Here is a 24332-nt window from a genome sequence, read left to right on the forward strand (position 1 = left end):
TCGTACGCGGGGGTCGGTTTTAAGTATAAACCTCTTTGAGACCTGCAGAGTACCTGTTTTGGTTCAGGTATCAATGAGGTGTGATATTACACCTTAGTCACACCTTTTTATAGGTGGTAATATGTAATATGCTGAATATAGAACCAACCTGCTTTCATACCTGTTTCCTACCATCTGTACCAGGTAGGTGTGGTTCAGGTATGAACGAGGTGTACAAAATACCTTATTCAAACCTTTTTATACCTGGTATTGTGTCTGTAGGCTCAACATAGAAAATACTTCTTAGAGACCTGTATTCCATTTTTTGTACCAAGTTAGTGTGATTCAGGTATAAATAAGGTGTATAAATTACCTTATCCATACCTTTTTATACCTAGTATTGTTTCCGTGGCCTCCGGTAGCCTCAATATAGAATAAACATCTTTGAGAGCTGCAAGTTACCTTCTTTCCACCATATCTGTACCAAATGTAGGATTGGTTCAGGTGTCAACGAGGTGTATAAAATAATACCTTGTATCCACTCTTTTTTAATACCTGGCCCAGTCGGCCACCATTTTTTGGTTTTTGGAAGGCCGGTTACAAATTGCCAGTAATTTTGCCCAGTTTTGACAGCCGGCAGCACCAATGTGATGGATTGTTCAAAGAACCATTTTTTAAATTTATGTCGCTAATGAGGATTAAAAATTTTAAATAAATGAAATTAATGTTAACAAACGCCTTAAGGCCGACAATTCTCGCTTTATAGCTTAAACGAGTGTTGGCCATAAAGCGAGAATTGTAGGCAATAAGGTGGTTTGTAATGTAGACAATAGGCCATAAGGCGGCTAAACCAAATACTGAAGATAATGCTCAATCGTCAAAATGTGTACGTGATATTAATGAAAAATTGGTATGGCTCTTTTGTTCAAAATTAATTTCAACTTATCCTGTAGCAAAAGTTAAAACTACAAAATTGATGTAATTGCCATAATGAATGCCAAGTGTGCCAAGTCATTCTGTGCGTCACATTTGAAATTGCTTTTTATTTCATTTTTTGATTTGAGGTACCATTACATGCATTGCATCTTGTGCTCCGTCACAGCCAGCATTGCATAATCAATCTTTTTAGCCAGCACTACATACGAGCAACTCTTCATTAGAAGCATGAGCCTGAGGGAAAATGGTTCGATGCAAGTTTATTCACGCTTGTGCATACATGTACAAATGGAAGGTGAAAGACATATGGGTCACCTGAAGGCAAACAAGCACCGAGTTCAAAGATCTTTTGCGTAATGCTTCGCGAGAAGTCCAAGAATCACCAGGATAGTAATGACAAACATCAAGAGTAATTAGAAACTCTGGGTTTGAGAGATTAAAAACAGAATATTTTTCTTCGAAAATAAAAGCAACTTGATCTATATTTACAAAGGCTATCGGCTGTTTGAGAAAATAAATTTAAATGTTTTGACCCAAAAATATCTACTAATTATTCATAAATATTAAGTTCCATCATTACGCTCCCAGATTTGCTATATAAACTAGAGGGCATTAATAAATAAAATATTACTGCACATTTAGGGCGCTTTACTTGAAATTAACAGAAATTTCTAGTGATTAACATCAAGGTGAAGATTGTGTTTACAATAACACATACATTATGAAGCTGACGTAAACTTTAAATCAGTAAATCTACGCAAACGAGCATGCTAGAAATTTCCATTTTCGCCCGGCGCATGTGCCAGTTATGAGAGAGAACAAAATAATCATTTGCAACACAATAGGTGGCAAAAATTTCGCTTTCATGAATTCCATGAAATAATGTACACCGGACGAAATTAGAATTGCATCGCAGCATGAATATGTATCAACAACGGCAGATCCGTCTACAGCTGACGGCAATTGCTTTTTAATTAAAGGTCAGCCGGCGTTGCACGGCAGAGCGAATGATAATTGTGCTCGTCTCGGCGTATTCGTGCGTCGTCATTCGCATTAGGCACCAAGGGCAGGCGGTGCACAAAGCATGGACACAAAACACACACGCGCATCTATATCCCCCTTCGGCTACCATGAAAAATTATTCTCCCAGTTTCCTGGCAATTAATTAGCCATCTCCGAGTATTTAAGCCTTGCTCGGCTCTGCAGAGAGCACACTTGTTCCCCAAGATGAACACGCTCTACGTTTCGCTGGCTCTTGTGTTCGCGGTGGCAGCCGTCTACGGCCACCCCCAGGAGCCGCAGTCAAGGGAGGTAAGTCGCAACAGATGCATCCCTCTTTCGCGTCAAACAAGATTTCTTCTTAAATTTTTTTATTAAAATCCAGACATACCGCAATCTAAACCCTTTTACGGTTGCTTTTTGGGAATCACGAGACTAATTTTTCAATGGAATAATATTTAAGTGAAATTTTTCTATTCTATATTACAAACTTTTATTTGAATCTTGAGTTTAGAAAGAGTCGACAATCACAGATTTTACCACTTTAGAAGCAGAATCGAAGAATTCCCATTTTTCGTGAAATCTTTTTTGCCAGCAAAAATTAGTCCATTTACCAAAAAGCGTTTAAATCCTCTTCCTTCTCTAATGTGCTTTATTTCATTCATCTCATCCATTTCATTAATAGCGTTTTCGACACTTGCGAACCGCCTTTGACACAATAAAGCGGAAGGTATATTTTATGTTTTACACAAATAGCTTTAAATTAATCACACATAATGTTAAAACTTTTAATATGTAAATTCCTGTCTAGGCAACTATCAGGATTCTGAGAAACACTCAGGAGGTTGTCAAAAAGCTGTGCGCCGAGCAAACGCATGTCAAAGAGGGTAGGGGAGCTAAGTGGAAATCGTACAATATATTTGAATAATCCCTTTCTTTCAGCGGAAGTGGAGCGGCTGAAAAATGGCGATTTTGAAAACCACGAAAAGGAGACGATGGTAGAAAACTCGAAAATTATAGTATGCGCAGGTTGACAATGTTTCTATTTCTTTCAGTGCTACGTCAACTGCTACATCAGCGGTCTGGGAGTGGTGAGTACCAAATGCTTTTGTCTCCAAACGAACACTATTCACGCTCTGCGCGTGGCAGCAATTAAACTCTATTCACATGCTGAAAATGCAAAGCAGGCCCCATTCATTCCATTTTTGCTCCCAAAGCTCGTTTTATACTGACTAGCTGATAAATATTCCTCATTTTTAGATGAAGGATGGTGTTCTTCTGGTCAAGGAAATGAAGGAAGCGGTTAGCAACCTGATGGCACCTGAGCAGGCGGCGCGGGCTATCGATGCCATGGAAAAGTGCAGCGAACCAAGTATGCGACTGAAACACTAGAAAAAAGCGTTTATTAACTGACACTTTGCTCTTTTTCATTTCAGCTGGCGAAAATGAGTGCGAAAAGGCATTCGAACTGGCTAAATGCTTCAAAACCAGTGATGGGGAAGTGAGTAGCAATGATCGTTGAATTAATGGCTCATTTTAAGATCAATTTTGCAAAATATTATTACAGATCGCTAGGAAGCTGTTCTATCCTTCTAAGGAAGATGGAGCTAAGTGAGAGGATTTCGCAGACAGCGTGAGGCTGACAAGAAATCAGCATTTTACTACAGTTTGAAAGCAATCTTATGTGATTTAGATTTAATTAATAAATAATAACATTCGACCAAATGACTTCCGTCTTTTATTCTCATGCTTTCCCATCTTTGGATGAAAAATTATAAAGGTGACAGGAATATGTTAAAAAGAATTATTAAAATAAATTCATGGCTTCTATTTTTGTCAAACAAATTGTGTAAAATAAATTAAGATTACAATAATTATTTGTAAGGCCCCCGTGAGTGCACAATTAGCACCGTTTATAAATAGAAAATAGCTATATCAATCACAATCAGGTAGCCCAATAGCTTCTAAATAATTGCATTCTTTCCATAAATAAATTTCAAATTTCAGTTCAAATCAATGACATACGACATACACGTCTTTTAAGTTTTAAAAATTATTTTGTCAAAATTTAAAATCTCTTTTAATGAATTTCTTAATTAATAGTGTTTTGATCACGTGATGGTGAACTTTTTCTTATTTGTAGATCATGGTCACATATGTAAATACATATTTCCTGCCACATATAACTATATCATGGAATTCAAAATTGCCAACGGCTCAAAATTGCCAGAAATTTCCACATCCGTGGTAATTTGCACACACTGAACAATGCTCTCACAATCAGCAAGGGCATTTTGACACATTACTTTCCGAAACTAACCATGCAGGTATTGATGGTCGCTATAAAAGCGAGACTGCATCAGTCTCGCGTTCACTTTTCAGGCACCAAAAACGTTGAAATGGTATCTGCAGGCACGACGCTCGCCAGACTGTTCTTTCTCTTCCTAATTTTACATTCTCAGGTGACTTTGTTCATGTTGCAATTTGAAACTATGGCTCAGATTTCAGGATGTAGATGGAAAGCATTCAAAGAAACCTTGGGAATATTTCAAGAAGTGCATGAAAGAACTGAACATGAAAGGCCCAGGTCAGATTTACGTAAATTTTGAAAAATCTTTAAAGTGCCTTTATTTCTAATCTGACAGCGGACGTTGCTGATTTACTGGACAAGCAATCTGATTTGAGCGATACAAGCAAGGTATCACTTCCTTTTTCTCAATTTTTTGTTATGATATTTACAGATATCAACTCAATTTGTAGTGTTTTATCAAGTGCATCGCAGAAAAAATGGAGATTGTAAAATTAAATTACGCGAAGCAGAGCACGTCTTAAAATTAATGAGATATTTCAGTTTTCAGACAACGCATTGGTCGAGAGTAAGGTTTTGGAGTGGATTGAAGAATCTAAAAATAAAAACGAGACCGTCGCTGAAGTTGAGTCAAAGATTTACGAAACTTGCAAAGGGATATGTGAGAATATGATTTTTTGCAAACAAATAGGTCACATTTTAACTTGTTTTTTTAGCGGAGACCAATGAGTGTGAAACTGCAGCGAAAATGTTCCGGTGCGGCATGAAGGTCGCGGCTGAAAATGGGTTACATTAGACTGTCCAGCAAAACAAGAAAATACACATTGATGACTTATTGGTCAGATCGTATTACAATGCTAACGCTTCCATTTTAATTAAACAGAGGAAACCTAGTTCAGCTGTTTTCATTTAATTTCACCATTATTTTAAAACAATCCAGGCAGAGGTATTGGAATAACAGGGATGAGAATATCACAAAATTATGTACGTTTTTGTTCAATAAAATAATTTTTAGATTCACAAGCTAAAACTAGTTGACATACGTTTTTTAACTCTACTGAGGAATCCTAAAACAAGGTCCTTTTCATATTGAATTAAAATTCCGGACATTTTCCTCAAAGCTTAACGTCGTTACAACGCTCATCTAGTTTCGGATTCTATATTATTAGAAATTTCTCAGATAGCCCCTACAACGGTTTATAATGTTGCACGATACAAGTTTTTTTTTTATTTAACAATATTCCATGAATATGTGACTCAAATTTAGACGAAACACAGTTATTATCCATGTACATCATTCAAATTCCGTTGTGCTTTTGTGCCAGATATGAATGACAAAGCTATTAGGAGGAATGAATAGAAAAAGAGCTATAAGCGCAGTAAAAATATTTTTACTCTCAAAGCGGATGTCAGCCATTCAGAAAATCCATCATTTGCCACAAACACGCGAAGCTTCTAATCTCACATTGAGTTCTGCACAAGCAAGATGCATAGGTGGGCTTCGCTCTTCGGATTTTTAGTTCTCTGTACAGCGATCCAGGTATTAGTGCACATTTTAATATAATCAATCATTTTAAGGAATAACATGATTCTCAGGGCAAGGCTGTTGATGAGAAATGGCAGAAATTGGGAGAAAAATATCGCAAGGAATGCACTGCTGAACTGGAGGTTCCTCCAGGCAAGCATTGAATTATTAAAAAATATATGTCTTATCAATTTTTGCCATAAAAGATGAAGTGATTACGCCGAATGACACCATGGCAAAGACAAAATTGGAAGAGTTTACACCAAAGCAAAGGGTATTGCGATTAAATTAGAAGAATAGCAATTTCTTATAATAGTGTATCATTGGATTATAGTGTCTCATCAAATGCGTTGCTGAAAAGTTCACAGGAGTTGTAATAATGTGCTTGAATTTTTTGACGAATCTAAAATTTTAACCATCGTAGAGTTTTGACGATTTGGATGAATATAACAAGAAGAGTCATGAGCTACTCGAAGAATTTTCGGATGGTCTTCCGAAAAAGAAATTGGACACTTACAGGGAGGCCATTGAAAAGTGCAAAGGCACAAGTAAATAACGTCGATAATTTGAACAACATTAAACAAAGTTTTATCTCACGTAGGAGGAGCAAACAATTGCGACTCAGTGGTTCTCATTCATCTGTGTGAAAAAGCGATAATTTCGAAAGTATTATTGAAAAAATGTGCGTTATATTTAAATAAATTTTCTGATTATTTTCAGTACGATTTCAGCTCGGACGAAGACTAGAACACATTTCAAACTACTAAAATTCTGTCAAAATATTTCTCATTTGAAATAATTCTTCTGTATATTATGTTTCTAATTGGCCAGCAATAAATAGAAATATATATAAAAATTGTGACCTTAATATTCAGTTTCCTTTATTTATTCGCTGATATAATAGCGGAAGTTGAGGTCTCTAAATTGGCGTGCACAAACAAACGTTATTCACATTGTGAATGCACTGTTCCCGCGAGCAACATGTATCCATCGGCAGCTTTTGCGCTTCTCCTTTCTGTATTGTTCGTTGCTCAAGCGGTAACCTGCTCAGATTATTTTAATTTAGTAAAACAAAAATCTTGTTAATAAATATCGGTCAAAGGACAAAGCTGATTGGCACAAACAACTGGCTGCACATCGTGAAACTTGCATCACAGAAATGAAGCTGGACAAAGGTATGAATCCTTGAATTTTTGCAGATTCTCTTTTGAAGATGGAATTTCCAGACACCCTGAAAACCTTCAAAGAAATCAGGCATTTTAATACGCTTGAAGAATTCCCTGAAATCGATAGGGTGCGTTTAGTACAAAGAAATTATTATTTTCATTAAAATATTATTGGCTGTTTAGTGTTTGATGAAGTGCATCATTGAGAAAGAGGTCGACCAGGTAAGAAAAATGATGCAGCATTAATTATCCCAATCCAATAAGTTTTCAGAGCATGGATGATATTGACAAATTCATGGAGAAGAGGATTCAATTTGCAGCAAACATGGCTGAAAAGTTGCCATCTGATAAGCAACAGGCTTTTCTACAGTCAATGGAAACTTGCAAAAGTCTTCGTTAGTAAAAATACTAAATCGGCTGTGCGATATAATTTAACTCTGGTAAAATTTATTATAGGAGGAGCAAACAATTGCGACACGGTTATTCTGTTCTTTTTGTGCAAGAAAGAAAATTACCATAAAGTAAGAGAAGAAATAAATTATTTTTCATTTTCTAATTTTAAATATTATTGTTTCAGCTCAAACATGCATGATTTTTTTCCCAATGTGAATGTCCACATTAAATAATAAAAATTTCCAAGGTTGAACATTTGAAATTCGTGTTTTTTCTGCTACGCATTAAAATTTATCATAATATAGCAGGATGTAAAATTTGCCCGTGAATTTGTTTGCTTAAAAATTCCGAAAGTGCTCAAAGTAGTATAACAACTTAATGGTGTATTCAAATGAAAATTGTGGTTGGGTTGGCTTGGTTGCATGCGACATAATATATAAAAGCGCAAAAATAGGGAAAACCACATCATTTTGTTTCTTCTGCGCCAGCGACATGTTGTCCTCTGTTGCACTACTTGTCGCCGCAGCTATTCTGCTTAGCTCTTCTCTTGGAGAAGTACAGTACATATACCATCTTAAAAATAGCGTCTTATTTAATATCCATGCTAGGCTAAAACGAAAGCTGAATGGGAGAAGATCGAGGAGATGGCAATGACAACATGCATCAAGGAACTAAACCTGGATAAGGGTGCGTTGAATGATTTGGCTTATGTATTTTTTGTTGTGTCACATCGCAGTTTAAATAGAACTCGGACCGAACTTCAATTATGACAGCCTAGACAACTACACGAAAGTAGAGCAAGTGCCTCTGAACATCCGAGTGAGTTCTTAGTATTTTTCCTGAATAAAATCTTAATTTTAATTTCTTAACTAGTGCTTATTCAAATGTAGCGAGGAGAAATTTACTGGACAGGTAATACAATCAATTTGTTCTCAACAATATAAAATCAAGGTTGCCAAAATTTTTAAAACATTATCACTTTGCAGAGCATGACAGACATGAAAAAATATCTTGAAAAAGGAATGGAATATTACAAAGACTTGTTTAAAAACGATAATTGGTCGGCTTCAAAAATAAAGGACTTTACTAAGGAAATAGACAACTGTAATGCAAGGGCCCTGAGTAAGTTCATCTATTTATGTGCATAAAACGATCAGTCATTCTATGCCTTTTTAAAGAAAACTACAACAACAACTGCGACATAGCTACTGATCTGTGTATCTGTGAGATTCAAGCTCTGAAAAAGTTTGAAAAAATAAAATGATTTGCGATTGACAACAATAAATAAAATGCTACCTCCATGCAAAGTATGTGTCTTACTACAAAATCTACTTCACATATATGTTTATTCAGTATATAAAAGAAACACTTAATAGTTCAATTTTTTAATGATTTAAACTTTTTGTTACAAAATCCTGATCAAAAACATGAATTAATTTAGTCTGCACACCAAATATATATCAATTCATATGACTACTGAATTGAAGAAATTTCGCCAGGCAATGGCTGGTGAAGTTAAAAAAGGAAGCACAAATTGTTTAATATTACATGCAGAACTTGCAAAAGGTTTGTACTAGTTTCCGGGCTATTTTCTATATTCACTTATCCTGACAGTCACTGTATTGCCCACCACATGCATATATCTAAGTATATTAAATACATTTTAATCAAAACAAAACGTTTTCAAGTTGAAATTAGAAAGTAGCTTACCTGGTGTGTATTAATCTTTTATTTTACCATATTTCTAAATAAATGTCCTGCTCTATCTAGTTTTGGCTATACTGGTTGTAGCCCTAATTCATGAGCTTCCGAGGTCTGGATAACTTGGTAAACACCGACTAAATAAAAGTGTTTTGTAATATTACAATTTAAAACTATTTAGGTTAAAAATATTCAAATTTACTACCTCCGCTCATTTAAGTGTAAATTGCAGTGACAGAGGCTGTAAAAAAATTAGTATGCGCACATTTCTGCTCAGCCTCTCCAGCGAACAGGATGGAGTTTGCTCTAAAGCTATTTGTGGTCTTTGCTCTCGTGAAAGCAACTCAGGTTTATTAAAGTCCAAATTTAATTATTTATTGCATTCAGAATTTCAGCTTACACCTTTAGAAGACCAAAAGAAACAGTCGGTGATGGTTTTGGAAGCATGCAGAAAAGAGCATCAAGTTCCTGACGGTATACTGATGTGATTATTTTGTAAATTCTGCTAAAAAAACTTCACTTAATAGGCCCGCTGCCTGACCTTAAAGAAGATTCCCCGAGAAATTTAATGGTTTCTGTTCTTCAAAATGTTCAATTTTTCCTCGTGCTAATAATCACATTTATAGTGCTTGGTAAAATGCGTAATGGAGGGACTTTATAATAAGGTAGATTATTCCTTCTCAACGCGAGTCAAGCAAATCAACAATCTTGCTTTTTAGTCTATATCCGACATCGACTCTCTTCACTCGGAATATCAAAAAAGGTTGCGTTACCTAGGAGTTGCTGACGAGGAATTCTTCATCAAAGAGGAAGGGGTGTTTTCAAAATGCAAAGATGTGGCAAAAAGTATTTATTCGTGAATAACAAACGCAAAAAAAACTAATGATAATAAAGGTGTCTCGGATGATTGTGAAAAGGCTGCGAAACTGATGCTCTGCGTAGAAAAAGTTTCCAAAACGGTAAAAGTTTTAGCTTTTTGTAGACAGTTCAAACCTTTAATTCTACCTTATTGAGGACAGGATGGAGTGAAGAATCCTAAAACTCTTATGAAAGAATAAAAATAAAAACATACTGAATTACTAGCATTTCAACCGTGCATGTTTCATTTATTCTTCCTCGATATCTAGTTATAAACTATAAACGTTTTTAAAAATGAATTCAATGTGTGATTTTTAAATTGAGCTCTAAAATAATAATAGTTAGAAATAGTCTTATTTAATAACCAAATAGTTATTGCAAACAATTGAGCATCGCTTTTCTCCCTTGAAAAATGCTTGATCTGTATGCTTGTTGCATCAAAGTCCACAGTAATTGCGATAAACGTGTATGAAACTGTTTCGCCCCCATATGACCTTTCCTCATTTTGCATTCAAGGACCTGACGCGCACACGCGGCAAACGACATGCAACATAGTCATTGCCAAAATTATCTTGTTTTTAGTTGGACGCCCGCCCTCGTACACAAAACATTGTGTTTTGTGCGACAGGAAGAGAAGTAATTTTTGCGGATTGAAAAGCCAACGAAGTTTAGCAGCCACCGTCAGTCGAGCACAAAGCCACAAAAATGAGATTCGCTGTCGTGATCCTGGTCGTACTTTCAGTTGCCTTGCTCACCTGGGTAAGTCTTTTGGATTTAATTTTTTATGACAATATTATCTAACTATAAAATGCAGGCTCAGACTTCACCAGCCAACTGGTATGATATCTTCAGTAAGAATGAGAAGCTTTGCAGGAAGGAAAACAACATTTCCGATACAGGTAGATTGAATTTTAAATTAAATGTGCGTAAAAATGTCATTCCTCATCAGATGAAAATTTACAAAACTGTTTCATATTTAAATTTTTTGCTGTTTAATTTTATTTGTTTATCATAATAGTGTAAATATTTCAATATTTTTGCAGAAAAAATCGAGGAACTGACCAAAAACTCTAAGTCGAAGCATAAGGTAGGTTTTAGTGAATAAAGTTTAGCTAAATAAAACATATAGAATTATTTTTGCAGTGCTACGTTAAATGCCAGTATTTGAAAAACATTGGAGAGGTAAGAACAAAATTTAGAAGAAAAATAATGGAATTATTAACAATTTTTGTGCCAGCAAATCACTAATAAGGACAATTTCATCAACAAAGTCATGAAGATGTTTACGGATATGAATGCCGCTGTTATCAAAAAGAGAGGGCAGTCGATGGTTGACCAACACCGCACCATTGTCAAGCAGTGCTATCCAAAGAGTAAAATCGGAATTTTTTAAATTTATCAAGCACTTATTTCGAATTTTTAGATGCCAAAAACGACTGTGATACCTACTGCAATTTTTCCTTATGCACTAGCGAAGAGTACAGGGCAATGTCTACGTCATCTTCTACACCCTCCTAGCTCTAAGCTGACTCCAACATAATGTATTGCTTCAAATTTAAACGGTCTAAGGGAAGAGTGTTTTGAAATAAAAGTGTGCCCCAATAATAATGAATCCATTTTTAAACTCGACTTGCACCTCCTCTATATCAGATTTAAATATTGTCTTTAGATATATGCAACCTGCACAACATTAATGCGAGGCAGCCTGCATACATCTTACAAGTAAGAATAAATAGGAACTGATAAAGGCTGAATAAAGCTATAAAAGTGCAATAATATAAATAATTTTTAAATTTTTTCAACCTTTGCTCATTGTCAGCACATCCCGTGGGCTATGAGTTCACCGGGTCCCAATAACACCACCGAGCGCTTGATATTGAACCGCCAGACATTTGTCTCTAAAGCTGCTGGAAAGGTGCGTAAACCAGCAAGTGGCGAGTCAACGCCGGTGAGCCTCCCAGCCCGTAGAAATATTTGAGCATTTAGAGTCATTTAATTAACCACCCTTTGCCATCTCTGACATTGAGCAGCCAGTATTAGATCCCCGAACTGCTCAAATATCTCCCAATGCTTTGACACGCCTGAGAATGCCTTAACAATACGGGGTGGCTCTTATTCGAAACAGAAAATTGGGATTAAGTTTAAAAAGTAATTAATTTTGTATTTATTTATCGGCACTTAGTTATTGTTTAAGTTAACAATTTCTTAAATTAAGGAAAATTAGAGGATTCTTGATTTTCATATTTTTTTCCTTTTCCTGAAACCGAAAACCTCAAAATTTCAAAACTTATAATACCATTTCTGATCCATTTTTTATCTAAACTCTTTATTTAACTCCATTTTATCGTAAACTCTTTGCTGACATGTTTACTTGATTAAGTTTCGTCTGCGAGTGCCCTTTACAGACAGAATGTGGGTTTGTCAGATGCAGTCAATTAATTGGGGGAATTGTAGCTTCTTTAACAAACGTGCTAAAAATAAATATTTTTATTATCATTTGCTGATATGCCAAAAGATTTATAGTAAATTTAATAAAAAATTTAAGAATGACGTGAGTTGAAGATAAAAGGTTTGTTTACTCCAAATCTAATCCAACCACATTAAAGGTCAATAAGTATAATAATCGGCACATAGAGTTTATCTAAACTTTCAGCAATAATATTTGACTTTTTAGGGTAAGCAAATGAACTTTGAAACTTTTTAAGAAATATGATTAACTGTCATATTTTATTTTACTTTTTCATGCTGTTTCAGCAAATTGTGTCAAATTATTAAATAATATGAGTATTTACTTCCGTGAGGTATATATAATGCTACATTTTTAAGCATCAGCTCCTTCTACTCTTTGTTCCGAAAGACTGTCCAAATGCTGAGATTGAAACGATTTATTTTTTTACATCAAGCATCATAATATAATGTTATTATTTCCTCACTTTAGAATGGAAAGATCCATATCTCTGTAAATCACTTCTTTTATTGCATCACGTGATTGACTCGAAGAGACATTCTGACTTTGGCCTTTGCCACCATTATGTAGCTTAATTTGATAAAGTTTGATGGGGTATTACGTAATAATCCAGCAGTGTTTAGTTATAAAATCACTTTCTTTCTTTCTTTGTTATTCAACAGCACGTGTCACACTAAAAGGTTTAAACTGGTGCGGGTAAACAGTCGTTGGCCAGCCTAAAGGCATCAACGACAAGAGATATTTATTTTGTGATAGCTGGGATGGTGTGATGGTCCCAGCCAATGGTCAGATCAGTGGGGACAAAATAAATTAGTCCTCCAGACACCAAAGGTCATGGTGGCGCAAGGGCGAACGTTGAATTTTGAGATAGTGCCTAAAATCATGCGCAGTAATCACTTTTCCACAGCATAAATATCCAAAATAGACCGACGGATCACCACTTTTGTCTTCCACGTTAACAGGATGCGCACCTTCGCCTTCGCCGCCGTCGTTTGCATGACCCTCGTGGTCGCCTCTGCAGTGGTGAGTTTGATTTCTTTCTGTTCATTTCTTCTGAATCCAGTTGGCATTTGCGTTCAATCTCGTTTATATTTAAATTCAATCAACTCTCAACTTTCTAATTGAATTATTCATTTCGTTTGTGACTTGGCAATGTGATAATCGCAGTCAAGACGATTATTTGCTGAATTTGCTATTTCATGACTTTTACATAATTTAAAAAAAAATTACAGATCCCCACTGAGAGGAAGGAGAAGTCCGAGAAGCTGCGTGGTGAGTGCAGGGAAGAGCACAGTGTCACCAAGGGTGAGTGCAACAAGGGTATTTTTAACCAGGTATAAAATTTAAAATATTTACAGAGGAACTGCAAATCTTGAAGGACAAGAGTGCCACCTACCCCGAAAAGGTCCAGTGCTACCTGAAGTGCGTTGGCGAGAAATATGGACTGGTAAATATCTTTATAAAACCTTTTTCGCTTGCTAGACACCTAGTAATTTATCTTCAAAATTTTCAGTACGTTGATGGCAAGCTGTCTGACGAAAAGGTCGAGTCTGAGTTGAGGGCCGAAAACCCCACCAAGGCCGAATCTCTCATTGAGCACTACGGTCACTGCAAGGGCGAGAGTAAGCAATGTGACAAAGTGTGGGAGTTATAATCTCATGCCACTATTTTTCAGCTGGAGCCAACGACTGCGAGACCGCTGCCAAGATCTACAATTGCATCGTCAACCACACCGATGGACACTAATAAAAAATAATTATATGCAGCAGAAGTAAATAAAATTGGCATTATCCCTTTAAAATGGAGATTTTGTTTCATTCATTTAAACGAAATCTTTTAGATGTTACAAAGAAAATTTACCTATGTGAAATAAAATAATAAAACTTAAAAAAGAATTGACTAGAGTTATTGAACACTTTTTTAACTAAACTGGGGCGATTGTTCGGCTTTAAACTAAATTAATAAAAAAACATACAAAATAAATGACTTAGAAGGCAATAAATAATATTTTACCATCATCTCCACTCATTAAAACAAATGCCATTAAGCGAGTTCTACTAATGGAGCATTTTTTTCGCTAGTACTGTTCGCGCTTTCTTGCTTTAAAATTTTAATATTTAATCTATATTTATTGTGTTTGACTCTAGAAATAATAAACCAGAATACTACCCCTAGAAAAAGAGTGGGCAACTTCACTTTGGTGCCCACATCCACAACCGGTTCCCACCGGTTGAGGCCGGCAGAAGCTGCCTTTGAATGTGGACGGAGCTCCGTCCCGAGCAACCGTGGCCTCATTCACTCTGACACTTACACAAGCGGCGTCGTTGATAACACAGGCACAGACACACTCGACCCGATCGCAGTGGTCTTTTTCCATCAAGAGCCACAAAGGTCAGCTGCCCCTCGCGGAATGAAGCCCACGAGCGCCAAATTTATCGCTGCCCTCGCACTCCTGGTCATTCCAGCCGTGCAGGTGAGTCAAAGTTCGCACTCGGGGATTTGAAAATGATTCAGTAGTAAGTATTTATCCGGTAAGCTTTGACTTCTCAAATGATTGTTATTTTGAAGGGATAAAATGTTAGTTTAATTTAAGGTTGTAATGAAAATATTTTAAAAATACATTATTTGTATTTGTTTAATTAAGAGAATCAATTCGGTTTTATTTCTTAAAATAAAAATTATTTCATTTTTAACTTCAGTTCAAAGATTCTTCAAATTAGTTCCCGGAACTTATTGTGTATAGTTTGTTTGAGCAATGAATAAACATAGTTGTAGTTATTGAAAAATAATACCATCTGTGGAGGATAATAGTTCATGAATGTAAAGGCTTTTATTATATATATATATATATATATATATATATATATATATATATATATATATATATATATATATATGTCGTTTCTAAAACTGTTTAATTCATTTAGGGATTCGCGAATCCTCAGAACCTGACTGAAATCGTTCAGCAATGCAAAAAGGAGGCACAAATTTCACCTGGTAAAATATAACGCTTTCTAATTAAAATTTCCTCTTTTCACGTTCCTTATTTTCAGCTGAACTTGGGGCGCTGAAAAAACCGTATCCGTTCCCGCACAAAATCAGAGTAAACCTCGATTTCCAAAAATTAAACTTGTGGTAATTTTTAAATTTCAGTGCTACATGAAATGTTATGCTGAGAAAAACGGCATGGTAAGCGATTTAAACCAATTGATTTTTAACTCAATGACAATGGGTGGGTTGTGATTCTAGTGGGCTGATGGCAAACCTAATGACACGGCTGTAATCAACTTGATTAAGGGCGACTATTACTTCCACAAGGACAGCGCTGACAAACTGGTGGCGCGTTACAACAACTGCAAGAATCTGGGTAAATATTTCGAGCCCATCAGCCGTACGCAGCAACTAAATTTTTCGATATTTTAGTCGGAAACGACGATTGCGACACGGTGGGACTTATTTACGAGTGCCTGTACCCTCAGCAGCCACCTTTAGAGCCCATCAGGGATTAGTGCGGAGAATCGCCAAATCCATTTCATACGCCATATGCTTGCAAACGGTTTTCCATAATTTATTCAATAAAGCCGCTCGCTGACATTTTAGCACGAAATCTCTCTCTTTCGCTTTTCAAAGAGCTAGCGTAAAATGTCTTACCCTGCTCATGTGACAATGACAGATGTGCCTTTTTCCAGATGAGAACGGAAAGGTTGGCATTGTATCGCTTTCCCTCCTGGCTGCAGTGAAAAGTGAATTTTACAATTCACCCACTCAATCACCCGAGATTATCGTCACGCGTTAGCTGCCATGACGAGGCCAAATTGGTCTCTGCATGTTTTATTTATTTATTTGCAATACATTCTCGGATCTCTGGAAAATCAATCTCGCTGCCTGCGGCAGTGGCGGCCGGCGGCAATAAATTCGCGAGAACGGCTTATTATTTGGTGCCGCCGGGCAGACTAGACGCTCGAAATTGGCTCTCGCGTTCGCTGCAAAACAATTCAAAGTGACAGAAAACAAAGTTGGCGAGCGAACGCGCGAAGGGAATTATGAATTGCTTTATTGCCCGGCTGGAAAACAAACAGGATTAGCTGTCGCGCTGAAAATGCAATTAGAATCTGAGCGCCAATGCTCGCCCGCAGGTGGTCGCCGCCGCGCGCCGACTGCAAGATTTCTCGCCGCTGCACTTGGAAAGTGCAGTGAAAATGAGCGGCGCGCGCGATTTCTTCTCTTCTAGCGTCTCGTCTCTGCTCGCTCGCACAAATAATGAAAGCAATGCATCATTTTGACTGCCGCCGCGCACACGCTCGCGCAAATTCATTTATTTTGATCTACAGGCTCTCAGGGAAATACCATAAATCATTGGTCCAGCGGGCACGCAAGACGTCGGTTACACTTTCGGGCTTTGGTTGCACACTAGAGTGTGCGCGATAAAACAAGAGTACGTGGCCAGAAGTTACTCTCAGTTATTTGGAAGATGGACTCACAAAATTTTTCTACCTTGCCAATATAAGCATAAACTAAAATATATAAAATGCAAATATTCCTCCTTGATTCACAGTAAAGTAAGAAAGATTCATGATTTGATGAAATTTTAAATATTCCTATAGATTTAAACTAGAAATCAAATATTTTCTGTGAAACAATTTCGAGCAGTAAGTATAAGGGAAACAAAGATAATTTTTTTCAATGGTGTAAAAATTTATTTGAACCCTTTTAGAAATTTTGCTGCCAATGCAATGATTTTATTAAATTTACTAAAAAAAAACTGATAAAAGTTCACATTTGCAGTAATTTTATATAGACAAATTTAAAAATAAGGTGTTATGTGGTCGACCCCGGAGGCTTGCTAAATGCAGAAGTCTGCCCAACCTGCTGCTCGCGCACGTCGACAGATGTGAACGACTTTGAAAAGTGGCAAATTAAAATAGATTTTCGCAGCAGACCACTAGTATTAGTTTGCAGAAAAATGAACATAAAACTCTCTGCAGTAGATCACATATTCTTGAAAAGGGATCGAGATGCAATTTTTACAAGACAACAAGGATATTCATGATAAAACAAAGTCCAATATTTTTCACCATCCCTGGCCTTTAACAAAGGAAAAAGTGAAAATTGCAAATATTTTTGTTTAATTTTCTTTCCTCAAAGTGATAAATAAATCAAAGCCGATATTCCATCACTGCTCTTTGTGCCGCACGTATTGTGCACCGGTATATATACCAAGCCATAATCTTATTATACATAGGCTGTACACGGAGGGTGCACTGTGCACTATCGTGAGGCAGAAGTCTCCAGCAGCGTTTATTCCCACAAACGGCGTCTTGCTGGGGTGAAACCGGGAACTTTCACAATAACAATAATGTCTGATAGTGAGTCCTTGAACTGATAACAGTATTTACGATTGCTGTTTATTTTTCTTTCTTCGTACATTAGATATAATATATTATATTATGTTTGTTTCTTTTTAAAGATATCAAAACATCAATAAAATCAAAGCATTAACAACTGATTCAAGTGCAATCCAATCATTATTAAAGGAAAACTCAGTGATCGTTAAAAAACGGTATTTTTATAAAGGCTGCTCACTTAGGTTTGATGTTGAGAGATTCAAAATTTAAAATAGCCTGTAAAGAGTTGGCATATTCAAGTACCTTTGTTTTCGTCAGGTTGAAGTACATAAACAGGCCAAGTTCATTTCAGACTGTGCCGATAAATGTTTTGTTATAAAATTGCATCCAAAATGAACATTTCAATAGTTAATGTGCTTAATCAGTAGCAGCTATTCACTTAAAATTAGGAAGATAAATTTTAAAAGGAATTAAGTTTTATAAATTTTGTTTTGAAATTGAAAGAGCAGCAGCTATTAAATCGGATAAAAATTTCCCCACCATCGCACTATAAAAATTCAAAGTAGTAAAATTTCCCATTTTGGTTAAACTTGGTTCATGCACCAAACTTTTACAAAATGTTAGAGTTCTGTATAAAACTTAACACTCACTTGGCTAAATAATTCAGGCGCTGCAGCAAAAGTGCACAAAAGTGAGGGCTGAATTTGAACCCGGCAGTAAATAAAAACTGGCTGCAGAGTGCGGCGTGTGCGCATTTTGGTTGTATTTTAGAGCAGCTGTCGACTGTTAACAATTTCCCTGCAGGCGTGTGTCTGCGAGAGCGATAAAATAAGATGCACTTTTTGTACCTCCAGCAGGGATCGTCATTACGCAGCGAGTGGCAGGCAAAAAATAGTGCGCCCCAGCACCCGGGGTGAGTTATGTTATGGGAGTTTGCGGCACGATTAGCGCACCTGTGCCAGAGAAACCGTCATCATCGCACCATCACCGCCTGAATATTAATAACCAAGACGCACCGAGGCCTGCTGCAAACAAAACACGTCATTTGAGCTGGGGCTCAAAAACACACCCCTGCATGCATGCGTTCAGGTGCATTTGATTCTGCTGCTTGAAGAGGGTGGTTCCAGCTCACTTTATTCAGTCTTAAGCGAGGAGGGAATTAATTGCGCTTCTCTACTCGGAGCAAAGTGGCAATATGATCTCTATTAAGTTGATTTAAGAGTGCGCAGACGGTAAGGGGAGGTGGAGATGCAAAATTAACCTTTGTGGTAGCTGTTGAGAGTTTTACACTAATTGGTTTGAACTGACTTAATTATCTGTAGAAATTCTCCGAACACCGTGTTTAAAAGTTTACTAACTTGATACACCTTAGAAAATATGTTGGGGAATTAATAAAAATATTAATTTTTGAACAACAGCTGCGAAATCAAAATTTATGTGTAGCAATAATTTACTTTAGCATTTTAAAATTAAAGCAGCACTCTTTCCTCTAAAAGTGGAGCCTTGAACCTCGATCCAAGAAAATTCTACGTGGTACATATTGTTTGCTCCCCTTTTGTCAATAGAGAAGAGAAGCACTGCTATACATAGTGATTTTTGCGAAGTTGGTATATTGTTTCACGCCAGCTTAACTTGAACTTGATGGACGACTCGCAATCTTGATTTGGCAGGTCACTTACATGAATTGGCAATGACAGTAAGAACTTTCCAGGAAGCTTGTTGTTGTGGTTAGAATAGAAGACTCCCATACCAAGAAAAAAATATTTAAGGGACATACAAACGAAATTTATTTTTATATTGGCAATGCTACAGTCGCAAAAACATTTATTTAAACATCAGGAAAAACCAGGATAGTTCAGGATCCGTGCAGGTCTTTAAAATATATTATTTATATTATTTTATTATATGATATGTGAGCTTTTAAAATTCTGGAAGTCCCGCTCTTTCGCTTTTTCGTGGAAATTGCGAATTATTTTCTTCCAGCTCATTAACCTTGGCAGTGCCCAGCTCTTTCTATTTTGCTTGTTAAATATTTCTGTGACGTTGCTTCAAAGAACCGCCTTTTGCTCCGCATTCTCCGTTGAAAAAGCAAGCAACCCCTCTAACAAGCCCTCATTTCCTTGGGCAGGGAGGGCGAAATCCTTAATGACGGCCTGTTTGCCTTTTCTTTTGACACTTTTCAAACCTAATTCTTACACTGGATGATCTCGCCATGAAATCTTGAATGAATTTCTAAACTACAAAGCACCCTTTCCACTAGTGAAAGCTCCCCTAGCCTTTTAAAAATCCAGCCTCCCTTCCGTATTCAAATTATGTGAGCGTGCATGTGTATTCCAGTAATGATGGATTCAATTTTTCCATGTTTGCCAAGGGAATATGTCATTACGCTAGGAGCAAACTCCAATTTCTGCGAGCAAATAGCCGCGAGGAGTATATCCATATGTGATTTTTTTTCTTTGACTACATTTATAGATTGGAGCAGCAGCCACACATGTGTTTGTGTGCGAGTCGATTGGAAAAGGAAAAGATGCAGACTTCATTTGTTTGCTTTGAAGGAAAAAGTTTTATTTGCCGAGTGAGCAGGACTTACAGCAGCAATGTGGGATTTTACACTCGATCGAGCGCAAAACCGAATTTATAAAAGAGTGGAGGACCGATTTTCGGGCTACTTATCTTCAAAGGAATTTCTACTGCTGTGCAAAACGTGTTGAGTTTCCGGTTAGTTCTTCTTCTGCATTTTTCCCTTCGTGAACTACAACTCATTTCAGTGAGAAGGGCAGATTTATCACAAATTTTATTATTACCCGGGAGGCAATGTCTCTGGCACAGGTGAACATTTTAGCTGCAGTCGCACATGGGCATGCTTCGGCTGCAACAAATATTTATACGTGAACCATTGATTATTTTTATTCATCTTACAAATATTTTTGCAATCCTTCAAAATAATTCCGGTCATTTCTTTCTCTTCAGGGTGTTCTTTCAGAAAGTCATTCGTCATGGTAGTGAGTGTTGAATCGACAAGTTTGTCATCTTTATACTGAAACGTTTGTTTTAAATCTTGGTTTGGAAAGCTTCCCCATAAGTGCCTACCACTCCAATGAATTCACCGACGCATTTCAGCAGACACTTTGCAAAAATCATACCATAATTTAATAATAGTATATTACTTTGCTATGACGGAAGTTAATACCTTAGTTCCATTTGAATACTGAGCAAAATCTTTATCAAACGCAAGGTCCGCTAAAACGATAAAGTGTTAATAAAAAAATCACACCTTTCTATCAAGCACCTGGTGGCAACTTCATATCCGCCACACACTGCTTGATTCCAGCCTCAATTTTCTTCATGCACTCTTCCTAATGGTTAGAAAGGAAATAAAATAGAAAGTGCAAGATGCGCGAATTTTCTTACCCCGGCCAGTGCAGAGGAGGTGAGCGCCAAAACTAGGGCGAGAACTGATCCGAGTGCGAATTTGTTCATCATGACTGGTTTTGGTAGCTGTCAAGTTTCGGTCTCAAAACCAAAAGTGAGAAAAATCGTGAAGTGACAGGTGACTTTATACCATCACGCAAATTGCAGCTAAAAATTGCATTCATTTTCAAATTGCAGGAAACGCAACGAAATCTGTTCAAAATTGCTGAACAAGGTCGTTGCCAAAGCGTACTCAGAATAAAAAAAAATTACGCAAAACCATTTGCTTTTCACGAGCCAGTCGCGTTTTATCTTTCAATTCACAATGGGCAGGGGAAATTGCCGGAATGAGTAGAGGACGCGCTCTATGGTCGGAAATATCAAAGTGAGTGTTCGAACTCACCGCTGTAGTGGCGCGACTCTCCAGTCTTATGCAACCCCCGTGACGTGCGCGTTTCACGGCGCAGTATTCTCTAGATCAAAAGGCTCAGTAGGGAGCTGGGGTTTATTAAGTTACCATTTCCTTTTCTTTTCATTTATCCTGAATTATTTTTACAGTTTTAGCTATCGTATAAAAATTTTTATTTGCAGCTTATTTAAAATATAAAAATTATATATTTTTATCAGTCTTAAGAGTTTGGGAATTTCCGTTCTTTGCCTTTACTAATAGTACATTAAGCACGGCTCTAAAAATTTATTTGGTTAGTGTGCTATATATTAAAAATCGTGTTCAAATCCATTATCTGATTAACAAAATTAATGCTTTTTTTAAGAAAACAGCGTTTGAAATGTCTCCTGCTGTTCAAAATTCAATATGACATCGGCGTATTTATAAAGAGACCTCTATGTAGGAGACTGAAAAAATATTCCAAATGGTTTGTTGTTCAACAGAATCATTTTGCCAAAATGATGAGTATTTTGGCTAATAGAGATTTTAAGATTCCAATAACCTTTAGTTTGAAATGTTTTGCTGCCTGTTCCGTATGTTCAGATTTTGGCCTGTTATTGTTAGGTAAATAAAAGCCACCAAATATGAATTTCATAATTTTGTCTCTGATTTACACTTTTAGTTTTAAATTGAATTCATTCACTCATTTTGTTATTTGAACAAGTAAAAGATATGGGATCATCAAATTTTACACAATGTTTGCTGTTGCGGATGAACTAATTGTTAGATCGAATCAGAACCTTGATAGGCATGAGCTCTGCATATCAATGAATCCCGGTATTAATCAATTAAATGAACAAGACATTAATATTCAACAAACTGCAACTGATACAAGGTTTCGAGGCGCAGAATGTGTTGATATCGCGCGCAATTAGGTTGCAAAATCGATTCTTGCAAATAATAAGATATCGTCTTTCTGTGTTCAATATTTCCTGCATCAATACGAACTGATAGAGTGTGAAAGAATCACAACGCAAAAGCAAACACACACACGGTGTTAGGTATAAACACGTTGCACACGCATCGCAAAATCACTCAGCGATGCGACTCGCGTGCCCAAACACTGCGCGCTCGGAGATGATGCAGCGCAGGGCCAAAAAGAAAAGTGCAAAATGTGAACCGAATACCATTATCCTGCAGCAGGAGCTTATGGTATGGTCATGGCAAAAAAAAATGTAATTAACTGTGCTACCGCGAAAACAGTTAGTAATCAAAACTGGCCGTGGCTGACCACTTTAGATTCTAGCGCTGATCAAACACGAGTACGTTGGCACTACCTTTCGTTTGCCGACGCCGCCTGCATGCAAAGTCGGCCGCGGGGCCCGCAATTACGGACCAATTTGGTGGTGCATGCGATTTTGTTTTGCCTCTGGCTAACAGCGATTTGCGAGTGAGAATGAATTTTAAGTGTGCCGTCGCGAGGATGAGTCACGCGACAAGTTGGCTCGCAAGTGAACTAGTTAATCGCAAAATTGGAGCCGCGCTCTTGTCACCAACGCAGGGTCAGTTTATTTTTAAATCGGTTTGGTTTGGTGTGACTCCTTAAGTTTCGGCACACTATTTGTAAACAATCGTCGATGAAATGAAAGCTACTTGATCAAAAAATAAAAGTCCAACACTTTTAAAGTGTTAAAATAAAACTGTGTTCGTCAGATTCATAGATTCTGTACACATATTAGCTTTGAATTTGTTAGGTCGATATTTATATAGCACGAACTTTTTTTATGGAAAAATAACACTATATAGAAAAGACTTTCGAAGTTTAATTTAAAGAAAAGAAATAAATTTCCTTTTTTTAGCTTTCAAAATTTGTATAATTTGTATTAAAAGTATTAAAAAACAAATAAAACCTGCATTGTTTTAAACGCTCCTCAATTGCTATTGTTCTCGATCTTTATGCTATTTTTACTTTTCGTATCAAAGAAAAATGCCAACAGAATTTTTGTTTTCCGTCGAATATGTTTTGACGCGCTAAGGTTAGTTTTTTCCGCTTCAAATTGCGTCATTTGAAGATAACAAGAAATTATTTTGCTAAACAACTTCAGGAGCTAAATACGTATGACCAATTTTATAGGGTCTTCAGCTAAAATATAAATTCTTCTGATTTGTAATTCGATAAAACTACCTCTTCACTGTAGAACCAGGTTTTTAGACCCCACACCGCTCTCGCAGTTGGGATTTTCCCCGGCAATTATTATTTTCTGGTGCTGATCCACGTGCACTGGGGAATTCTGGTCAAAGCGCAGACTGACTCGCACAATCAGCATCATTCGTCTTCTTTTAAGAGTTGGCCAATTGGAGTGATGGCGATGAACTCGCTCTTAAATACGATTCCGTCTATGCAGGTGCCATTTAAAAAGACTCTGATGACGTCATTTATTTCTTCTATCATGAGCGTGGCTAATATGCATATACGTGCAAAACTATGCTTGATAAAATGCAAGTTAAATGAGATAATCATTTTGACCTGGCATAGCTCATAGACAGCAATTGTCTTTCAGTGGCGTCATCAGCAATCCACGGACGTGTTCTTATTCTCTTTCATTTTCCATTATTTAGTGCATTTTGGGAGAGGAGAAATATATATACTGTTCAAATAAATGTTTTGGAATCTCCAAACAAGCATTTCCTATTTGTTTAAAACACAATTCATTTCTTGCAAGTGCGTTATTCACATTTTGAGAATGAGTAAGATATACTAAAAAATAAAGGCTAATCTTAAGCAAATAATTAGTTAATGAAATTTAGGTCATATGAAATGCTTTCTTTTGACCTTATCTCTGACATGATTTACTG

The 24332-nt window shown here is 36.7% G+C and overlaps 10 protein-coding genes across 11 annotated transcripts; 9 read left to right on the forward strand and 1 right to left on the reverse strand.

The window, feature by feature from the left end:
• Window positions 1-2009: 2009 nt before the first annotated feature.
• Window positions 2010-3642, forward strand: LOC135942664 (general odorant-binding protein 56a-like). 2 transcript variants are annotated; one of them, XM_065488915.1, is made up of 8 exons: window positions 2010-2226; window positions 2600-2644; window positions 2726-2801; window positions 2857-2912; window positions 2970-3005; window positions 3175-3286; window positions 3351-3415; window positions 3482-3642. In XM_065488915.1, the coding sequence occupies exons 1-8, from the start codon at window positions 2143-2145 to the stop codon at window positions 3527-3529; spliced, it is 522 nt and encodes a 173-aa protein (XP_065344987.1). In that variant the 5' UTR covers window positions 2010-2142; the 3' UTR covers window positions 3530-3642. The 2 variants fall into 2 exon arrangements, with proteins under 2 accessions (XP_065344987.1, XP_065344988.1); XM_065488916.1 differs by lacking the exon at window positions 2600-2644 and having other exon boundaries at window positions 2073-2226.
• Window positions 3643-4183: 541 nt separating this feature from the next.
• LOC135943968 (uncharacterized) lies at window positions 4184-5115 on the forward strand. Its single transcript, XM_065490636.1, has 6 exons — window positions 4184-4376; window positions 4423-4501; window positions 4560-4612; window positions 4675-4710; window positions 4766-4883; window positions 4939-5115. The coding sequence occupies exons 1-6, from the start codon at window positions 4236-4238 to the stop codon at window positions 5016-5018; spliced, it is 507 nt and encodes a 168-aa protein (XP_065346708.1). The 5' UTR covers window positions 4184-4235; the 3' UTR covers window positions 5019-5115.
• A 507-nt stretch (window positions 5116-5622) lies between these two features.
• LOC135944356 (uncharacterized) lies at window positions 5623-6592 on the forward strand. The gene is made up of 7 exons (XM_065491220.1): window positions 5623-5762; window positions 5819-5900; window positions 5954-6021; window positions 6082-6120; window positions 6172-6295; window positions 6349-6413; window positions 6468-6592. Exons 1-7 carry the CDS (start codon window positions 5709-5711, stop codon window positions 6492-6494), a joined length of 459 nt encoding a protein of 152 aa, XP_065347292.1. The 5' UTR covers window positions 5623-5708; the 3' UTR covers window positions 6495-6592.
• A 65-nt stretch (window positions 6593-6657) lies between these two features.
• LOC135943341 (uncharacterized) lies at window positions 6658-7568 on the forward strand. The gene is made up of 7 exons (XM_065489818.1): window positions 6658-6785; window positions 6850-6922; window positions 6974-7041; window positions 7097-7135; window positions 7185-7308; window positions 7370-7434; window positions 7491-7568. The coding sequence occupies exons 1-7, from the start codon at window positions 6729-6731 to the stop codon at window positions 7503-7505; spliced, it is 441 nt and encodes a 146-aa protein (XP_065345890.1). The 5' UTR covers window positions 6658-6728; the 3' UTR covers window positions 7506-7568.
• Window positions 7569-7626: 58 nt separating this feature from the next.
• LOC135943339 (uncharacterized) lies at window positions 7627-8613 on the forward strand. The gene is made up of 6 exons (XM_065489817.1): window positions 7627-7861; window positions 7915-7993; window positions 8052-8125; window positions 8180-8218; window positions 8293-8428; window positions 8485-8613. The coding sequence occupies exons 1-6, from the start codon at window positions 7685-7687 to the stop codon at window positions 8568-8570; spliced, it is 591 nt and encodes a 196-aa protein (XP_065345889.1). The 5' UTR covers window positions 7627-7684; the 3' UTR covers window positions 8571-8613.
• A 660-nt stretch (window positions 8614-9273) lies between these two features.
• On the forward strand, window positions 9274-10098 carry LOC135944348 (uncharacterized). Its single transcript, XM_065491209.1, has 7 exons — window positions 9274-9355; window positions 9403-9481; window positions 9535-9578; window positions 9634-9672; window positions 9727-9853; window positions 9902-9966; window positions 10027-10098. The coding sequence occupies exons 1-7, from the start codon at window positions 9302-9304 to the stop codon at window positions 10063-10065; spliced, it is 447 nt and encodes a 148-aa protein (XP_065347281.1). The 5' UTR covers window positions 9274-9301; the 3' UTR covers window positions 10066-10098.
• Window positions 10099-10364: 266 nt separating this feature from the next.
• LOC135943287 (uncharacterized) lies at window positions 10365-11473 on the forward strand. Its single transcript, XM_065489746.1, has 6 exons — window positions 10365-10624; window positions 10680-10764; window positions 10909-10952; window positions 11009-11047; window positions 11103-11238; window positions 11289-11473. The coding sequence occupies exons 1-6, from the start codon at window positions 10571-10573 to the stop codon at window positions 11381-11383; spliced, it is 453 nt and encodes a 150-aa protein (XP_065345818.1). The 5' UTR covers window positions 10365-10570; the 3' UTR covers window positions 11384-11473.
• Window positions 11474-13221: 1748 nt separating this feature from the next.
• On the forward strand, window positions 13222-14137 carry LOC135943289 (general odorant-binding protein 56a-like). Its single transcript, XM_065489749.1, has 5 exons — window positions 13222-13355; window positions 13565-13637; window positions 13691-13779; window positions 13846-13954; window positions 14008-14137. The coding sequence occupies exons 1-5, from the start codon at window positions 13296-13298 to the stop codon at window positions 14076-14078; spliced, it is 402 nt and encodes a 133-aa protein (XP_065345821.1). The 5' UTR covers window positions 13222-13295; the 3' UTR covers window positions 14079-14137.
• Window positions 14138-14602: 465 nt separating this feature from the next.
• Window positions 14603-15939, forward strand: LOC135943288 (uncharacterized). The gene is made up of 6 exons (XM_065489748.1): window positions 14603-14805; window positions 15260-15329; window positions 15386-15435; window positions 15486-15521; window positions 15582-15699; window positions 15756-15939. The coding sequence occupies exons 1-6, from the start codon at window positions 14743-14745 to the stop codon at window positions 15839-15841; spliced, it is 423 nt and encodes a 140-aa protein (XP_065345820.1). The 5' UTR covers window positions 14603-14742; the 3' UTR covers window positions 15842-15939.
• A 4277-nt stretch (window positions 15940-20216) lies between these two features.
• On the reverse strand, window positions 20217-21316 carry LOC135942757 (uncharacterized). Its single transcript, XM_065489040.1, has 7 exons — window positions 21089-21316; window positions 20967-21033; window positions 20868-20917; window positions 20768-20803; window positions 20597-20714; window positions 20482-20546; window positions 20217-20429 (listed from the first exon to the last, which is right to left on the reverse strand). Exons 1-7 carry the CDS (start codon window positions 21158-21160, stop codon window positions 20397-20399), a joined length of 441 nt encoding a protein of 146 aa, XP_065345112.1. The 5' UTR covers window positions 21161-21316; the 3' UTR covers window positions 20217-20396.
• Window positions 21317-24332: the final 3016 nt, after the last annotated feature.

Source organism: Cloeon dipterum, chromosome 4 (assembly GCF_949628265.1).
Source record: "Cloeon dipterum chromosome 4, ieCloDipt1.1, whole genome shotgun sequence".
In the NCBI taxonomy this organism is placed as follows: domain Eukaryota; kingdom Metazoa; phylum Arthropoda; class Insecta; order Ephemeroptera; family Baetidae; genus Cloeon; species Cloeon dipterum.

What these genes read in the sequence shown, in the direction of transcription:
- LOC135942664 (XM_065488915.1), top strand. Translation starts at nt 2,143, where the DNA reads ATGAACACGCTCTACGTTTCGCTGGCTCTTGTGTTCGCGGTGGCAGCC. An exon ending in TTGACACAATAAAGCGGAAG is followed by an intron (nt 2,645 to 2,725) that starts GTATATTTTATG and finishes ATTCCTGTCTAG; the next exon opens with GCAACTATCAGGATTCTGAG. An exon ending in ACATCAGCGGTCTGGGAGTG is followed by an intron (nt 3,006 to 3,174) that starts GTGAGTACCAAA and finishes CCTCATTTTTAG; the next exon opens with ATGAAGGATGGTGTTCTTCT.
- LOC135943968 (XM_065490636.1), top strand. Translation starts at nt 4,236, where the DNA reads ATGCAGGTATTGATGGTCGCTATAAAAGCGAGACTGCATCAGTCTCGC. An exon ending in TCCTAATTTTACATTCTCAG is followed by an intron (nt 4,377 to 4,422) that starts GTGACTTTGTTC and finishes CTCAGATTTCAG; the next exon opens with GATGTAGATGGAAAGCATTC. An exon ending in ACTGAACATGAAAGGCCCAG is followed by an intron (nt 4,502 to 4,559) that starts GTCAGATTTACG and finishes CTAATCTGACAG; the next exon opens with CGGACGTTGCTGATTTACTG.
- LOC135944356 (XM_065491220.1), top strand. Translation starts at nt 5,709, where the DNA reads ATGCATAGGTGGGCTTCGCTCTTCGGATTTTTAGTTCTCTGTACAGCG. An exon ending in TTCTCTGTACAGCGATCCAG is followed by an intron (nt 5,763 to 5,818) that starts GTATTAGTGCAC and finishes CATGATTCTCAG; the next exon opens with GGCAAGGCTGTTGATGAGAA. An exon ending in TGAACTGGAGGTTCCTCCAG is followed by an intron (nt 5,901 to 5,953) that starts GCAAGCATTGAA and finishes TTGCCATAAAAG; the next exon opens with ATGAAGTGATTACGCCGAAT.
- LOC135943341 (XM_065489818.1), top strand. Translation starts at nt 6,729, where the DNA reads ATGTATCCATCGGCAGCTTTTGCGCTTCTCCTTTCTGTATTGTTCGTT. An exon ending in TATTGTTCGTTGCTCAAGCG is followed by an intron (nt 6,786 to 6,849) that starts GTAACCTGCTCA and finishes TATCGGTCAAAG; the next exon opens with GACAAAGCTGATTGGCACAA. An exon ending in AGAAATGAAGCTGGACAAAG is followed by an intron (nt 6,923 to 6,973) that starts GTATGAATCCTT and finishes TGGAATTTCCAG; the next exon opens with ACACCCTGAAAACCTTCAAA.
- LOC135943339 (XM_065489817.1), top strand. Translation starts at nt 7,685, where the DNA reads ATGGTGTATTCAAATGAAAATTGTGGTTGGGTTGGCTTGGTTGCATGC. An exon ending in GGAACTAAACCTGGATAAGG is followed by an intron (nt 7,994 to 8,051) that starts GTGCGTTGAATG and finishes CAGTTTAAATAG; the next exon opens with AACTCGGACCGAACTTCAAT. An exon ending in AGGAGAAATTTACTGGACAG is followed by an intron (nt 8,219 to 8,292) that starts GTAATACAATCA and finishes ATCACTTTGCAG; the next exon opens with AGCATGACAGACATGAAAAA.
- LOC135944348 (XM_065491209.1), top strand. Translation starts at nt 9,302, where the DNA reads ATGGAGTTTGCTCTAAAGCTATTTGTGGTCTTTGCTCTCGTGAAAGCA. An exon ending in TGGAGGGACTTTATAATAAG is followed by an intron (nt 9,673 to 9,726) that starts GTAGATTATTCC and finishes CTTGCTTTTTAG; the next exon opens with TCTATATCCGACATCGACTC. An exon ending in ATGCAAAGATGTGGCAAAAA is followed by an intron (nt 9,854 to 9,901) that starts GTATTTATTCGT and finishes ATGATAATAAAG; the next exon opens with GTGTCTCGGATGATTGTGAA.
- LOC135943287 (XM_065489746.1), top strand. Translation starts at nt 10,571, where the DNA reads ATGAGATTCGCTGTCGTGATCCTGGTCGTACTTTCAGTTGCCTTGCTC. An exon ending in AAACAACATTTCCGATACAG is followed by an intron (nt 10,765 to 10,908) that starts GTAGATTGAATT and finishes ATATTTTTGCAG; the next exon opens with AAAAAATCGAGGAACTGACC. An exon ending in ATTTGAAAAACATTGGAGAG is followed by an intron (nt 11,048 to 11,102) that starts GTAAGAACAAAA and finishes TTTTTGTGCCAG; the next exon opens with CAAATCACTAATAAGGACAA.
- LOC135943289 (XM_065489749.1), top strand. Translation starts at nt 13,296, where the DNA reads ATGCGCACCTTCGCCTTCGCCGCCGTCGTTTGCATGACCCTCGTGGTC. An exon ending in TCGTGGTCGCCTCTGCAGTG is followed by an intron (nt 13,356 to 13,564) that starts GTGAGTTTGATT and finishes AAAAAATTACAG; the next exon opens with ATCCCCACTGAGAGGAAGGA. An exon ending in TTGGCGAGAAATATGGACTG is followed by an intron (nt 13,780 to 13,845) that starts GTAAATATCTTT and finishes CAAAATTTTCAG; the next exon opens with TACGTTGATGGCAAGCTGTC.
- LOC135943288 (XM_065489748.1), top strand. Translation starts at nt 14,743, where the DNA reads ATGAAGCCCACGAGCGCCAAATTTATCGCTGCCCTCGCACTCCTGGTC. An exon ending in GGAGGCACAAATTTCACCTG is followed by an intron (nt 15,330 to 15,385) that starts GTAAAATATAAC and finishes CCTTATTTTCAG; the next exon opens with CTGAACTTGGGGCGCTGAAA. An exon ending in ATGCTGAGAAAAACGGCATG is followed by an intron (nt 15,522 to 15,581) that starts GTAAGCGATTTA and finishes TTGTGATTCTAG; the next exon opens with TGGGCTGATGGCAAACCTAA.
- LOC135942757 (XM_065489040.1), bottom strand. Translation starts at nt 21,160, where the DNA reads ATGATGAACAAATTCGCACTCGGATCAGTTCTCGCCCTAGTTTTGGCG. An exon ending in GGATATGAAGTTGCCACCAG is followed by an intron (nt 20,918 to 20,966) that starts GTGCTTGATAGA and finishes TTATCGTTTTAG; the next exon opens with CGGACCTTGCGTTTGATAAA. An exon ending in GAAGGATTGCAAAAATATTT is followed by an intron (nt 20,547 to 20,596) that starts GTAAGATGAATA and finishes TATTTGTTGCAG; the next exon opens with CCGAAGCATGCCCATGTGCG.